At 50.6% G+C, this 16,937-nt stretch overlaps 1 protein-coding gene across 3 annotated transcripts in view; it reads left to right on the top strand.

Annotated features, from left to right (window-relative positions):
- The window catches only part of LOC119969118 (glutamate receptor ionotropic, kainate 1), a 521,043-nt gene that overhangs the window by 435,891 nt on the left and 68,215 nt on the right, over positions 1 to 16,937 (top strand). For all 3 annotated transcript variants that reach the window (XM_038802335.1, XM_038802333.1, XM_038802334.1), the window contains one exon: positions 14,349 to 14,467. In XM_038802335.1, the coding sequence (XP_038658263.1) occupies positions 14,349 to 14,467 (119 nt within the window). The remainder of the gene's footprint in view (positions 1 to 14,348; positions 14,468 to 16,937) is intronic.

A 16,937-nucleotide genomic window follows, 5' to 3' on the forward strand; every position in this document is an offset into this window, starting at 1 on the left:
GCTCAGGAGAGCAGCCCCGCGATTCTTGGAGGCTGACGTGGAGACGCTGCTGGATTCAATCGAGCAGAGGAGGGGCATCATCTGCCCGCATAGAGGGCATCGCCACCCTGCCAGCGCGGTGCGCCAGGCCTGGCGTGACGTGGCTGCTGCTGTCAGTGCTGTGGGGCAGACCCCTCGCTCTGCAGAGCAATGTCGGAAGAAGATGCACGACCTCACCAGGGCTGCCAGGGTAAGTGCCAAGAGGGTGCCCCCGGGTCACAACCATCACTCTCCCCTATACTTAATCACCCACCTCCCCCCCCCCTGGCACGGGGGGTGGAGGGGGATTGGGGCAGAGTGAGTGGAGGGTGGTTCACTAAGTAGTCACAGACCCAGCGCTCTGGCCCCCCTGGAGAGATGCAATGGTCTTATTACAACTTGACCCCCAAACTGTGCTAGTATCTGAACGGCCTGCTGATACCTGCCGAATTGTAATGATCTACCTATGCTCCCTCCCCCAACAGGACAAGACCACTCACAACACTCGTAAGTGGAACAAGACTGGAGGGGGTTCGCCCATCCTGCACCCCCTCACCACGTTTGAGCAGAGGGCACTGGGTCTTGTTGGGGGATCTGCCACCCGGGAGATCGCGCAATGCGAGGTTGGCGGAGCTGCAACAAGGGAGACAACCCTGCATGACAAACACCCCCCCTCCCCCATCCTCTGTCCCTTCACGCACCCTGGCCACTGGGACACCTCCTCCATCCTCTGTCCCTTCACACCCTGCCCACTGGGATACCTCCCCCATCCTCTGTCCCTTCACACACCCTGCCCACTTGGACACCTCCCCCATCCTCTGTCCCTTCACACACCCTTCCCACTGGGATACCTCCCCCATCCTCTGTCCCTTCACACACCCTGCCCACTTGGACACCTCCCCCATCCTCTGTCCCTTCACACACCCTGCCCACTGGGACACCTCCCCCATCCTCTGTCCCTTCACACACCCTGCCCACTTGGACACCTCCCCCATCCTCTGTCCCTTCACACACCCTGCCCACTTGGACACCTCCCCATCCTCTGTCCCTTCACACCCTGCCCACTTGGACACCTCCTCCATCCTCTGACCCTTCACACACCCTGCCCACTGGGATACCTCCCCCATCCTCTGTCCCTTCACACTCTGCCCACTGGGACCATCCAGCGCCCGGCCGAGCGTCTCTAAATAACTTGTTTCATTCTCTTCCCTAGGACGTGATGCCGAACAACCAGGGCCGTCTGCCTCCAGGCGGAGACAGGCGTCTGCCCCCAGCGCACCCAGGGCCGCACGACAGAGGGTGCCCGATCAGCGGGGAGTCCCATCCTCCCCAACCGAATCTGTGGAGCAGGACGCCCGGAGGGCGGCGAAAGAGGAAGAGAGAGAAATGGCCCACGAACGCCCTGCGGCCTCTCAGCGGGCCGATGACATAGAGGAGGCGTCAAACCAAGACGACCTCGAGCTTGCGGCACAGCTATTTCCCACACCATCCACCATCCCAGAGACACTCACCCCGGTTGGGCTATTTAGTGATGAGGCTCCTGGGTCACAGTCTGGGTCGCACATCACAGCTGAGCAGGTACAGCAGGTGGAGGTCGGAGCAGCCGAGGGCCCGGACTGGCGGAGGCCAGGCCAGGCCCAGCATCCAGCTGGCTCCCAGACGTTTTCCGAGTTCCTGGAGTTTCTCAACCCACCCGCACAGCCGATGCATCAAGAAACCCAGGGACACAATGACGGGATGAGGGCTGTCTTCCAGACTCTGCAGGCGCTGTTAGAGGAGTCAAACCGCGTCCAGGAGCAGGGAGTGGTGCCGCTCATGGCAGCAACCCAGGCCGGCACCGCACGGGTGGCATCCGCGATGGAGGCAATGGCTCAGGCTATGCAAGGCATTGCGCTTAATGTGCACGCGACATCCACGGCCCTGGACAGGGTTGGCCTCTCACAGGCAGCAATGCGCCAGAGCCAAAACGACATTGCCAGCGCGCTGCGGGCCTTGGCCGAGTCTCAGCAGGTCATGGCACAGTCACAGCAGTCAATGGCACAGTCCCAGCAGTCAGTCGCGGAGAGCATCAACCGCCTGACACATGTGCTGGATGGCGTTGTGCACTCACAGGTTGAGATCGCACAGTCCCTGGCGGGAATGTCTAACTCCCTGGATTCCGCCTCTGCAAACCTTCGGATCCTGGTGGATACCGTTGCAGGCCTCCAGGACTGGCAGCGCCAGGTGTCGGTGGCGCGATGGGGCATTTCCCGCTTGCACCTCTGTCCCAAAGTGAGGCCCGGGGGCCACCGGGCTCCCCGAGGGAGGAGGAGGTTTCGGGGCCCTTCCCATTAACTCCATCACGGGACGTCCCGGAATTCTCGGCCTCCCCTCATCCCATCCCTGATGCATCGGGTGGGCAGCAGGCAGAGCAGGGTGGCACAACATCACCCGAGACGCCCGCAGAGCAGCCTGGCCCATCAAGGCCAGGTCGCCCCAGGAAACGCTTGCCGAAGGAGAAACAAGTCGAAGGGGGCGATTCGCAGCAGTCCTCCTCCACTCCTGCTGTATCATCTGGGGAATCACTTAGACGTAGTGGTAGGGCCCGTAAGGCAACAAAGAGAGACACTGAGTAAGTTGGCACGGGTGAAGGGCACAGTTTAGTTGTAGGGGCTAGGGCATCTGTAAATTGTTGTTAACATTAAACGCACTGTTCCACCTTACCTGTAATACCGTGTGATTGTTCCACAGCCACAGGAATCGTGATGGTGACCGAGTGTCGCTGGGGTTGACAAGCGGTGAAACTTCGGTGCCGGGTGTGCAGTCCCTTCCCTTCCCCCCACCCCCTCCCACAGCTACTCCAGGCGGGCACGTGATAGAGTGTCCGTGACGAACTCAGCGGCCACCAAGGTGGATGGTTCAGCTATTGCCATGGGTCAGACTCTCTAACGATTCTGAGCTCACAGCTCATCGCAGAGCGAGCTGTCATCATTCCACATGGCACTGATCACACCCACTGACACAGCTATCAATGTTGTGCCATACCGTCTGGACACAGTGGTAAGGGTGATGTCGAAGTAGAGCAGTGTACACTGAGAGGGGGTGTGAGGGGGAGGGGGGGGGGGGGTTGTGGTGGTGGTAGTTGTGTGTTGACCCTCTGCACGACTAGCGATGCAGGTGGTGGTTTGGTGTTCAGCGGGGACGTCGCATGCGACGTGTGAACCGTGCTGCCACCAAGGCGTCGCGTGCCCGCCGTCCTCGCCGGGTCCGTCGTGCCGCCTCCTGGACATCACCAGCACCTGGGTCGTGTCTGCATGTTGCGCCCGCCACTCCGCCAGCCTCCTCCTCCTCCCTCTCCTCCTCCTCCTCTGTGCTGGCACCACTGCCACTGGCTTCTCCCTCCGCCTCCTGCAGCAGGTCATCTCCCCTCTGCATCGCGATGTTGTGCAGCGCACAGCAGACCACAACAATGCGAGCGACCCTGTCGGCCTAGTACTGCAGGGCCCCTCCGGAGCGGTCCAGGCACCTGAATCTCATCTTCAGGAGGCCAAGGCAGCGCTCCACCACACCCCTGGTTGCTGCATGGGCCTTGTTGTATCGGGTTTCCGCATTGGTCTGAGGCCTCCGTATAGGCGTCATCAGCCAAGACCTCAGCGGATAACCCCTGTCGCCTAGCAACCAGCCCCTCAGCCGGGGGGGAGTCCCTCAAACATCGCAGGGATGTACGACTGCGCCAGTATGTAGGAGTCATGCACATTCCCTGGGAACCTTGCACAGACGTTCATGAACGTCATGTGGGGGTCACATACCACCTGGATATTCATGGAGTATGTCCCCCTCCTGTTTGTGAACACCTCCCTGTCTCCAGGCAGGCGCATGGGGACGTGAACACAATCAATTGCCCCCTGCACCCTCGGTATCCCGGCCACGCTGGCAAATCCACGAGCTCGTGAATCTTGACTTGCTCGGTCCTCGGGAAAGGTGATGTAGCGGTCCGCGATGGCATAGAGGGCGTCGGTCACATCCGGATGCACCTGTGGACCGATGACTGGGAGATCCCGGAGAGGTCCCCGCTCGGAGACTGGAAGGAGCCGGTGGCATAGAAGTTAAGAGCGACCGTCACCTTGATGGCAACCGGGATCGCGTGTCCTCCCCCCGTTCCATGTGGGGCGAGGTGCGCCATGAGGTGACAGATATGTATCACCGTCCCCCTACTCAGCCGGAGTCTCCTCCTGCAGGTGATGTCCGTCATTGTCTGGAAAGAGATCCGGACACGGTACACCCTCGGCCTTGGTCGTCGCCTCTGGCGCCGTGGCTGCACCCTCACTCTCTCCTCCTCCCCCTCCTCTCCCCCATGCTGCTCGACGACTGGCAACTCCTCAGCCCTTCCCTCTGCTGCTGCAGCTGGCCCTGCAGCCACTGCGGGTTGTGGCTGTGGATGCTGCTCCATCTCCAAATGCAGTACAGTGGCCCCAACCACTGCGCAGAACATAGCCGTTCTGTTCGCAGACATTGTGCTAACCTACAGAAGGGTGGTGGGGGGCAGAGAAACGGGACATGTTAGACGGAGGTTAGTCGACACCTCGGCAGTCGCCTGCCACGGGATACCTGTGTGTCCCGGTGGCCTGGTCGCGCTGCTGACACGCGGGCAGCCTAACCCCTGGTCACTTTCTGCATCCATCGGTCAGTTAACTACATCCTCTTCACCGATGCGTCAGTGGCCTGTGGCCGTAAGCCACAGGGTAACCAGCGGCCGTGTCCTCGTGACCGGCACGCCATGGCATGGTGGCAGACATTTTGTAACCGGGGTTGGACGAGTCACTCGCTCACTCTCTCCCTACCCCCCCCACTCCCACTCCCCCCTCCATCTCCCACACTCCCCCCTCCATCTCCCACACTCCCCCAACTCCGTCTCCCACTCTCCCCCCCCCGTCTCCCACACTCCCCCCTCAGTCTCCCCCACTCCCCCCTCCGTCTCCCCCACTCACCCTCAGTCTCCCCCACTCCCCCCTCAGTCTCCCCCACTCCCCCCTCAGTCTCCCCCACTCCCCCCTCAGTCTCCCCCACTCCCCCCTCAGTCTTCCCCACTCCCCCCTCAGTCTCCCCCATTCCCCCCTCCGTCTCCCCCACTCCCCCCCTCCGTCTCCCACACTCCCCCCCTCAGTCTCCCACACTCCACCCTCCTTCTCCCACATCCCCCCGCTCTGGACCCCCCTCCCGTTCTCAGGGATGCCTTCCCCATTGTGGCCAGACTCCAGCAGTGCGCTGAACTGTGCGCTGAGCAGTGCGCTCACCTACTCGAAGCTCTCGTCAGCCAGCACGACTGGTTGACGAACTTCAAAAGCAGGTGTGTTGGCCGGCGTGAAAACATGGCGTGATGACGTTGGGACATTGGCCCATTCGGGCCGGAGAATAGCGGGGGGCCAAAAAGTCGGGATTCTGGTCGTGTCGGGGGGTCTGTCGAGGCCTTTGCCGGGAATGCCGACGTGTAGTTTTTGTGGGGTTCAGAGAATAGCAGGAGGGCGTCGGACCGGCGTTGCCGTGAAAATCTGCGTGGCCCGCTATTCTCCGAACCGGCGTGAGAGCGGAGAATTCCGCCCGGTGTGTCTGGTTTTCCGACACGCCTCTCAGAGAAATGCGGGCCGCCGTTTTTCATGGCGGCCCGCATTTCTCCGACCCGAATGGGCCGAGCGGCCTGCCATTCCCGACCAGTTCATGACGGCGGCAACCACACCTGGTCGCTGCCGCCGTGAACATGGTGCGCCAGGTAAGTGTGGGGCCTCGGGGGGGCAGATCGGGGATCGAGCGCCACGACTGTGCTCGAGAGGGGACTGGCCCGCGATCGGTGCCCACCGATCGTTGAGCCGGCGTCTCAAGGGGACACACTCTTTCCCCTCCGCCGCCCCGCAAGATCAAGCCACCAAGTTTTGCGGGGCGGCTGAGGGGAAAGAGCGCAACCGCGCATGCGCGGGTTTGAGCTGTCCAACCCACGCATGCGCGGCTGATGTCATTAGGCGCTGCTGCGGCGTCATTCTTGGCGCGCCGGGCCTTCAAGCCAGGGTCAAGGCCCGGCCCCCGAGTTTCCCTGTACAGCCCGCCTATCCCCCCGGGTAGAGGAGAATAGGTGGCCGGGAGAGGCTTCCGACGCCATCGTGAACCTCTCCAGGTTTCACGACGGCGTTGGACCTTGCGGAGAATTCCGCCCCAGGGATCTGGGAGAGAAATAGTGGTTTGTGTATTTTCAGACTGTTATTCATGTGTCGTTTTGTACAGATTTGACCCACAGTTAATGTTAATAAATCATTTATAGCTTTAGCTACAAGTGTTCTTGTAATATACATCAGGCCATCCGACAAAAACATTACAATGTAGGTTGAAGAAGCAGAAACCTTTGGATCAACAACAACCACAACTATAAGCAACAACTCAGTGAATAAATGAAATCAGATACATAGAAATCTGATGAAGAATGTGCTCAGGACAAAGAATACTGCCTCAAAGGATGGCCGACATACATCCCACGCAATCCCAGGGAGGATTTCTCAGTCTAGTTTACTCATCTATGATGAGACATTGATAATTCCGAGAATTCGGAGACGCAATGTCTGCAATGATTGCACCAAGAACATTTAAGCATCACAAAACGTCAAGCCAGAACAAGATATTCTGTTTGGTAGCTGGATCTCTCAAAGTCTTTGGAAGAGGCTATATCAAACTGTATTACTTGTGTTATTTGTCATGAGGAGACAATGGATCCCTTGATGTCATCTTCCATTTCATCAAGACAATAGGTACATTTTGGGATGGACCTCATTGAACACAGAGGCGCAATTTTCTTGATCAAAATAAATGACCACTCTAGATGGATAGAAATCAAGGCATTCTGAAGCAATGGTTACAATGGGAAATAGTTGTACACATGGAATAACAGAACTTGTAATCTCAGAAAGCGGGCCACAGTTCGCCAATGAATACTTCAAAGAGTTCATGACACTGTATGGATTTGTCCACATGCTACAAGATTACCAAGATAACCTCAAGCCAATGGTGAAGCTGAAAGTGGAATGCATGTAGTGAATGCATTGCTGAAGAAGATCAAAGATATCCAACTTGCACTTCTGGAGATTCAACTCCAGTCCTAAATGTTTTAATGTTATGTACACGCCTCAAGGGAAGATGACTGAGGGGTCAACTTACTACTCTTTCACGCATGCTCATGCTGAATACAAGCCAATGGCTGGGAAAAAGTGATGGAAAATGGGATGAGTATCGTTCTAGCCAGTTGTGGAACTATGACAAATGTCACCAAGCACGCTACCTACCAGACCTCCAACCGGGAGAGCAAGTTTGGATCTGGGAACAAGCCCGTTATAGACAAGTCTTTGAACAAACGCCACATTCACTGCCCTACTTGATTCAAACCGAAAATGATACAGTGAGACAGAACAGATGCCGAAGAGAAGCTAACCAAAAATATAAGCGATGCTGCATTCACCATGAGATCCAGATGACTACCAGACTGATGAACTTGAGTTATCTCCAAATTCTCCTACTGCCCAGCAGAGGCTGAGAGGACTCAAATCCCCAATTTCATCCAAAGGAGGAGAGGACCAGGTTGAATAGGCTTGTGAAACAGCCAGAGCTGTTGTTCCTATGAAAATAAATGAAAGTCAGAGACTTGGAGGCAAATGGAATTAATTCTAATGTGTGATCTGCTGATGAAACAGTATACATCATCACAGGAAGTGATGCAATGTCTCATGATCATGCTCTCTCTTGTTGAGCCTCAAGGCACAATGAAGTCACAGTAAGTTGTTTCTCTATAAAGGGTTATATAAAGGCCTTAATTTTCTGTATCAGGCACAACGAGACGAAGAATCTTACAACCACTATTCCCACTTTCAGGGGATGTGGGCATCATTGGCAAAGATCAAATCTATTGACCATCCCTATTTGCCCTTGAATGGTTTGTTGGACCAGTTCAGAGGGTACAGTGAGATGGAAAACATGTGCATTAGTTTCCACACAGAAGCAATCTCCTACACTGTGCAAAAAGGATTAGCCTCAGTTATGGGATGATCAGCACATTGGAAAATCCTGTCAGTAGTCACCATATATAGACATGCACACGAAAAAAATCATACAAGTTTTGCTATTGAGCAGTCTCACAGAAGAATATGGAAATATGAAATACTATTTGCCTCTTAGAAATAAAGGTATTCACACTTGACTTCTCAAATTCAGCACACCACATTTCTCTTAGCTTAATGAGGATACTGTGAGTACATTCTCAGAGTACATCAAGTGTTACATATGAACAAGGAGCAGGAGTAGGCCATTCAGCCCTTCGAGAATACTCCACCATTGAATAAGATGCAATAAGATCGTCAGGTGCAAAGCGGCAAACAGGTCGATGTTGAACTGGGCAATGCCCTTGCAAATCCTGGTTACGACGCACTTTCGCACCAATGTCCAGTAGAAACAAAGTCAGTCATGTACAAAGTCTATGGCCCATTAACATCTCAGTGGGGGCTACCCCAGTTACTGCGTGTGGCGTGGTCCTGTGTGAGAATAGAAATCTTTCCAGTCTTGTGTCCATCGAGCTGGATTTATGTTTCTTGATCCCCCGTTTAACCGTCTGCATTGCCCTCTCTTCCAATCTATTCGATACTGGATGGGATGAGGCAGTGCGGACGTGGCGAAACCCGTTGTTCTTCACAAAAGCAGCAAACTTCACTGGTGAAAGAGGCCCGGTTGTTGGTCATGAGTTCCTCGGGGAATCCGTGGGTGGAAAAATAAATATGCAATTGCTTCACAGTCACCCAGGAGGTGATCTTCACATCTTGTGTTCCTCCAGCTACTTTGAGTGGGTGTCCCCCAGGACGAGAAACATCAAATCCAAGAAGGGACCAGGGAAATCAGCGTGCATGCAGTCCCAAGGGTGCCATGGCCACTCCCAAGGGTGTGGGGTGCTGCCTGGGGGAGCTTCTGCTGCTCTTGACAGATGGAGCACTGCTGGACCATTGTCTCAATATCTGTGTCCAACCCTGGCCACCAGACGCACCTTCTCGATTGGCCGGTCACGGCCATTGCCCACTTGATGGGACAAAACTGCCCCAATGCCATGCGGCGAAGCATCACATATGACATACAACAGCTTTGAGGAGTCAAAATGTGTAAACACCCCTAAAGATGATAACAGCCACTTCAGTTTGTTAAACCCTTGCCCCAAGCCCAGGGCTGGGGCCTTTTCAAAAACAAGTGGTGAGGGGTGAGGATGGTAGCAAAATTCAAAATAAAGCACCCATAGTAATTCCCTAACCCAAGAAAAGAGTGAAGTTCCATGGAATCGCGCATAGCAGGAGCCATTTTGATTGCCCGTACCTTCTCAGAGACCGGTTGCAGGCCATCTCGGACGCCATATTCAGAAAACAGTTTCAACACCACCCCGGGCTTCTACAAATGTTCTTGTTCCACGGCTCCTTGAATAACACATCATCTAAGTAAACTACAACACGCGGCAATCCTCACATCTACACAGGATATTCTCCATGACGTGCTGGAAGATTGTACACACCGAGGAGACGCCGAACGGAAGCCGGGGTGCACTCATAGTGTCCCTTGTGCATATTAATCATGAGGATTTCCGTGAGGATTCATCGAGCACCAGCTGTAGATAAGCATTGCTCATGTCCAATTCTGTGAATGTATAGCCACCGGCCAAAATTGCATATAAATCCTCGATGCGAGGTAAAGGGTAACGGTCCAACCTGGAAGCTGTCTCAATTTATTGCCTCCACAGAGGCAGACTGTCTTATCCGACTTTATGATGGGGACCACTGGCGCAGTGAAGTGCACAGGCCGAATAATGCTCACTTTCTAAACACCAAAATTCAGTCTCAACCTTCTCCATAGCATAGGGAACAGGGCAGACACAAAGATATCGGGGTTGGGCTTCCGGGTCCACCTGGACTTTAGCCAGAGCCCCTTTAATGGTAGCCAAACCAGGCTGGTAAACCTTCGGGAATCTGCTCAGTACCGTACACAAGCCACCAGACCCCATTTGGAGGATATGCTGCCAATCCTTGCTGCTGGTGAAGCCAATCACACCCAACAGGCCAGGGCCATTTCCTTGCACAACGGTGAGGGAAGGTGCACTGACTGGCGCCTGTACCACCGCAGTGAGGATGGGCCCCACGGTATTTAGTTGTTCCCCTGTATAAGTGGCCGAAAGAGCCATCGTGTCAGCCATAGACAAAGTACACACTCCTTGTTTGATTAGATCAAAGGTGCTCTGCCCCTCTCCTGTATCCAGCTCCATTAGGAGCATATGACCACTCATTTGTATCGGAACGCGAATAGGGGCCACACAGGGTGCTGCCAAACAGTTCAGCTGCATCTCAGCCTCATCCACAGCCTCTTCTGGGTCATCCAGATGCAATGCCCTGCCCTGGAACTGACGCCTACCTCGACCTGGGTGCCTACTGGCCTGCCGGCCGATACGCCCAGACCAACGTCCACCTGGGCCAAGTCCGGGGACGTCGCACATATTGGCGGCCAGCTCTTCACCCGGAAGCCAGAGTCGCAGCAGCGTTCGGTCCAGGCACAGAGGTAGCACATGAGGGGTGACATCCCAAAGCATTCACCTCCATCCCTTGTATCTCCTGGACATTGCTTTCTATGCTTTCCTGAGACAGCAAAATATACAGCACCTGCTGAAAAGTTAGGGAGGAATGTTTTTCTCAGTTTCCATATTATTGATATTGCAGACTAAGCAATCGCAGAGCATATTGCTCAAAACAGTCCCATACTCACAAAGCTCTGCTATCTTCTGTAGCCGTGGCACAAACGTGGTGACGGACTCACCGGTGGACCTCTCCACCATATTAAACCAATACCTTTGAACAATTCTCAACGCGGTTGGGTTAAAGTGTTGCACCACAAGTGTCATGAGCTGTTTGAATGATTGAGTATTCGGCGTCACCGGGTACGTGAGACTCGGGGTCACCCCAAATGTATGCAGTCCACAGGCCATTAACAGTATGTCTGTCTGGTGCTTGTTCTCCATGATATTGCCCAGAGGAAATAGCGCATTTGTTCAGCGTATTGGTTCCAGTCATCAACACCGGAGTCAAATGCACCCAGCCGCCCAAACAGAGGCATGGTGAATCAAAGAAATCCAAACCTGGGTCCAGAAAACCGGGTACGTGGCTCAGCCGAGTAGGTCGCAGCATTGATAGCAAACCAGTTTACTCCTCGTCACTAGTTTAATAATGACATGGAGAGTCCGAGTAAAGGAGCAGGGGGAAGACAAGCATTCCCACCACGTAGGTCCCGTGTGGGATATTACAGTACCAAAGTAGTATCCTAATCGTATTTGAATCGCGTGTTTAGTGCATTGTCACACATTGGAAGGAATGAGCATTCATCCGTATTTCATCTTTGGACAGTCAAAAGTGAATTGTTGGGCTTCCAGTGGGTCCCAATGGGTTAAGGTTCAGCTGTGGATCACATCGATTTTACTGAAGCAGACCTTCTTAAACATCTGAAAAAATGAAAATCGCTTATTGTCACAAGTAGGCTTCAAATGAAGTTACTGTGAAAAGCCCCGAGTCGCCACATTCCGGCGCCTGTTCGGGGAGGCTGGTACGGGAATTGAACCATGCTGCTGGCTTGCCTTGGTCTGCTTTCAAAGCCAGCGATTTAGCCCTGTGCTAAACCAGCCCCTGGTGGGCTACTTACCTCTCACACATGCTCTGCAGAATTACAGCTCGGTTTGGGTGACTTTCAATTTGGGATCATTCTTCATTAATGAGCTGCAGGTTGTCAAGTACATGTCACAACATATTACAGTGAAATCTAATATCAGTTGATTTCTGGAAAGATATAACTCCTTTAAAGGAGTTAGGTAGTCTGGGGATGAGCACTGTGACAGGTAGGTATTAATCCTTGGATCCCTCTGTCAGTGAGCTTGACAGGTGACATAATTCGTAGAGTTCCTACTTGTAATCCTGTGATGATCTGCCTTTCTAGGCAGAATGGTGAAACTGGATAAAGGGATGACTTTTCATACCAAGGATAATGCTTCTTAACATAGAGGGAAGAACAGAACTGTCATATATATATGTGACTTCTGGATTCTGGGTAGAAGATGGTTAGGCATAAGAGAGATTGGTTGTGTATTTGAGAGTTCTGTAATTAGAGATAGCATAGTTTAATTCAGTCACCTTATACTTTAGGAATATGTACGAATCTTATTTAGTAGTGTTAATAAATTAGTTTTGTTTGTTAACAAAGCTTGTTGTTCTTTGTTCAACACTACACATCCAAGCCATCCAGGTAAAGCAAAGCAGAGAACAACACAAATACCTGGTCAGATTGTGGTCCTTGAGCATCTGAAAAGTAAAAGACAATGAGGGTAAAGTTGTGCTGAGGGGAAGGGAGAAAATTAGTGATGCATCCTTACACCATCTACTTCTTGTGAATCGGAAGAGGGTGGGATATTAGGAATATGTATACTGGTTTCAGCACCACCTCCAGCCTTTGCTTCATACTGCTCCAGTGATAGTGAGCATTGTCTCCTCCATGGGTATAAGAAGAGGCAGCATACCGCCCCCCCCCCCCCCCCCCCCCCAAAGTTAGGTGCAGCTGCCTTCATTTATGTGCCACCTTTTTCTGCAAGAGAAAGGGAATTGTGCCAGTGAGTGTGGTACAATTAGTTGGGGTGATGTGGCTCTCATGGTTCAATACGGGTAATGTGTTCAAGCTATGAGCAGTTGTGGAGCTTGCAGCTGAGCTAAATGTGTGATGGTGAGGTGAAGTTATGAACTTTAGGTATGTGTCTTGATCGACAGAGATTGTTGGCAGGTAAGTATGAGGGTGTGATGCATTGAGCACTGTGTGAGGTTTGTGTTGTAATTGGTAGGCATTTGACCTCACTTATCTGAGGTCTTTGAATTTCTTCCAGCATTACATTCGTCCTCGGAGCTTATCTCCTGGCATTGACCCTCCTTGGCTGTCTGGTCCAACTGCCTTCTCATCATTTGTCACCACACATGAGGGCCTCCTAGCCCCTTGTGGATAGATGGCGTCTCTCCTCCTTTCCACCTCCTGCACTAAGGCCTCATGTTCAACATGGGAAAATCTTGGGGCAAGATTCCCCTTCTGGTGTCAGAACCCCAATGTTGGGATCAAATTCAGGTGAAACCCTGCACCAGATTGAAACTATCAGTCTCCACGGGGTGCCCACAGACTGACTGTAAAATCGTCAGCCTTTGCTCAATGGTATTAATTGGCCTCTTAATTTAGTTTACAACTACCAGCCACATGTGGGCAGGTAGCCGTTCTGCTTCAAGTAGCCAGGCAGCACGGTAGCACAAGTGGATAGCACTGTGGCTTCACAGTGTCAGAGTCCCAGGTTCGATTCCCCGCTGGGTCACTGTCTGTGCGGAGTCTGCACGTTCTTCCCGTGTGTGCGTGGGTTTCCTCCTGGTGCTCCAGTTTCCTCCCACAGTCCAAAGACGTGCAGGTTAGGTGGACTGACCATAATAAATTGCCCCTAGTGACCAAAAAGGTTAGGAGGGGTTATTGGGTTACGGGGATAGGGTGGAAGTGAGGGCTTAAGTGGGTCGGTGCAGACTCAATGGGCCGAATGACCTCCTTCTGCACTGCATGTTCTATGTTCCAAATCAACCTCCAGAAAATGGTTGGGTGTCAGGACCTTGGCGGGGAGCCAGCACGCCGACGAGGATTGAGAAATTCCATTGCATTCCTGACTCCATATCAGCATCAAAACCCTGTCCTTGGAGATGGCTCTCTGCCAGTACTGGTTGCATGTTACTATCATTTAAATTAACTGGCAGCTCGAAGCTTGCACGTTTCCTGCATCAAAAACAATGAGCATGGATTAATCGTAATCACTGAGCATGCATTCAGGGGTTAGTATTTGGCTGTATAGTCAATAGGCACTGATCCCTCACAATATCCTGTACTTTCTGAAATGACATTCTCAAAAAGCACTTTGAATCTGAAAGCAATGCTACAAGTGACCTTTCTCTTAATGACTGTACTGCTGTCTCAAGCAGCTTTTGTAGAATCTAAATATCTGAGGTGAAAACTGATGGGAATATTTCCTGACCTCTATTCTACTATAGAATATGTTAAGCACTCCACCATGGCCTCACAATAAATACAGCTGTAATTTTTTCCAATGTAATAATAAACAATGCCACACTCAGAGGCAACAAAACCATTTATTGATCTTTTTAAAGCGCTGTTGAATATTTGATGTGTTTGCTGGAGCACTGTGTATTCATCTGATATTTACAAACTGTTTCTATTAATTATCACAGGTTTACACCCTACGAGTGGTACAATCCCCACCCTTGCAATCCTGACTCAGATGTGGTGGAAAACAATTTTACTTTGCTAAATAGTTTCTGGTTTGGAGTTGGAGCTCTCATGCAACAAGGTACATAGGTCACACATCATTCCTACACACATCCCACAGTGTGCTGGGGGCCTTTGTGCTTGGTAAGCTCCATCCTCAGCAATTATGCTCCATACTGTAAAACCTGGCAGACATTAACAAGAATAATCATGTATAGTACTGAGATAGGTACATTTTATTGGTATCAAAATACATTAAACTACAAAAAATAACAATGGATTCCTGGCTGAGGAGAGGTCGGATTTAAAACTGAAAATGCTTCACGTAGAAGATGCCTGACAGTTGTGTTGAAAGTTAAAAATGGTTTAAATAATTTTAAAACCTGGTGAGGGTCAAATTTCATTCGGCACAAAAAATTTAAGTTACACCAATGACTGATGTGAAAATGATGTATTGATGTATTTCAAAACTCTGTAGGAGATAAAAGCAAATTACTGCGGATGCTGGAATCTGAAACAAAAGCAGAAAATGCTGGACAATCTCAGCAGGTCTGACAGCAACTGTGGAGTGTGAAAGGTGGCTTTAACATCTCAAGTCTGGATACTCTTTGTCAAAGCTTTGACAAAGAGTCATCCAGACTCGAAACGTTAGCTCCCTCTCTCTCCACAGCTGCTGTCAGACCTGATGAGATTGTCCAGCACGTTCTGTTTCTCTCTCTGTTGGGAACGTGCTGCATTTGCACCTCAATTTGTATAGTTTAGTCAAATAGATCAAGTTTTAAATGAGGGTAAAAATCTCATATGGACAGGACTTCAATTTTCAATGAAATGAAGTATTTGTTATGAATTTGATTTGGGTAAATACCAACCAAACATGATCTGTGGAACAATTTGAATGAATAATGTGGATGTTTCCTTATATTATCTTGGCTGTAAGGAAATAACTGCTCTCCATTTCAATTCTTCCCAAAATTTGACATTTTAGTTAACATCTGTCTGAAAACTCATAAACACTGTAGTTACAATATATCATAAACATATATAATAGCAGTTACCCTTCAACATAAGAAGGATATGCAATTATTGTTGAGAAATTATTTAACCAGTGTGGTTCCCTCAACTGTAGTTTTATTTGTAATTCTTCAGAAATGCCCATGGGGATCCCCCACTCGACAGCAGAGTTCACACTATTTTTGGAAAGTTTTTGCGGCTCTTTCTCTCGACCGTCTGTCATAATTTTGGTGAATTCCTAGCAGAAATCTACCGCAATTGAATTTGACTGTGTGACTCAAAGTAACAACACTCCAGCTCAGTTAGAGCATGCTACCTGAGAAAATTGACAACTGACCGGTCATCAAATAATTTGCAGCTCATTTAGCTCCCATCACCCAATATTTTAAAAATATGCACAGCAGCCCATCCGTATTTTAAGAAAAAAAAAGGTGTATTAATATTTTGGTGTCAACCCTTCATCAAAACTCCTGTATGGAAAATAAAATCTCAGGGTGGCACGGTGGCGCAGTAGTTAGCACTGCTGCCTCATGCCACCGAGGGCCCGGGTTCGTTCCGGGCTGCAGGTCACTTTTCGTGTGGAGCTTGCACATTCTCCCTGTATATGTGTGGGTCTCACCCCCACAACCCAAAGATGTGCAGGGTGGATGGATTGGCCGCGCTAAATTGCCCCTTGATCGGAAAAATTAATTAAATAAATAAATAAAATAAAATCCCGATTTTATTTTATTTTTTTTATTTTTTTAAATTTAGATTAGCCAATTATTTTTTCTAATTAAGGGGCAATTTAGCGTGGCCAATCCACCTACTCTGCACATTTTTGGGTTGTGGGGGCGAAACCCACGCAGACACGGGGAGAATGTGCAAACTCCACACAGACAGTGACCCAGAGCCGGGATCGAACCTGGGACCTCAGCGCCGTGAGGCGGTTGTGCTAACCACTAGGCCACCGTGCTGCCCTAAATCCCGATTTTATAAGCGAAAATGGAGACACAGAACTTCGAGCAAATAGACAATGTATAAAACAGTAATAAGATCATTTTTTATATTGTGGAACTACAAGAAAAAGTAATAGACATACAATGTTTTGGACTTGAATTTTACTGAAAATCTCAACAGCTTATGTTAGTTAGTGATGAAAATCAGCAGCAAACTATTATCTCTGATTCCAGTATTCTTTGTTGTTTTCTTGCTATCGGAATACATTTGCAATGACAGCTAAAAAGTAATTAAACTAAGCATAGACTACACCCCTGCTGAACAATACTTCTGCAGCCATAAAACAAAGTCTCATTAAGCTAAATAGCAGGTTATAATTTCAGGCCTGGTCTGTTAAGGCTGAATTAAGGAACATTTATCATCAGGTTTTACAGTATAGCATCTGTGTGTTTGTGATAGTTGCATGTGTATGAGTGTTGGTGAAAGCTAGTTTATTTTTGTAACAATGGTGGCTGGTAAACTGAATGTACAGCAGCCATGCATGCCAAACACGCTGGGGTTTACCATCACCCACAGCAAACTGTGGGATGTTGTGTCTGATA

This window comes from Scyliorhinus canicula, chromosome 7 (assembly GCF_902713615.1).
Source record: "Scyliorhinus canicula chromosome 7, sScyCan1.1, whole genome shotgun sequence".
Taxonomy (NCBI): domain Eukaryota; kingdom Metazoa; phylum Chordata; class Chondrichthyes; order Carcharhiniformes; family Scyliorhinidae; genus Scyliorhinus; species Scyliorhinus canicula.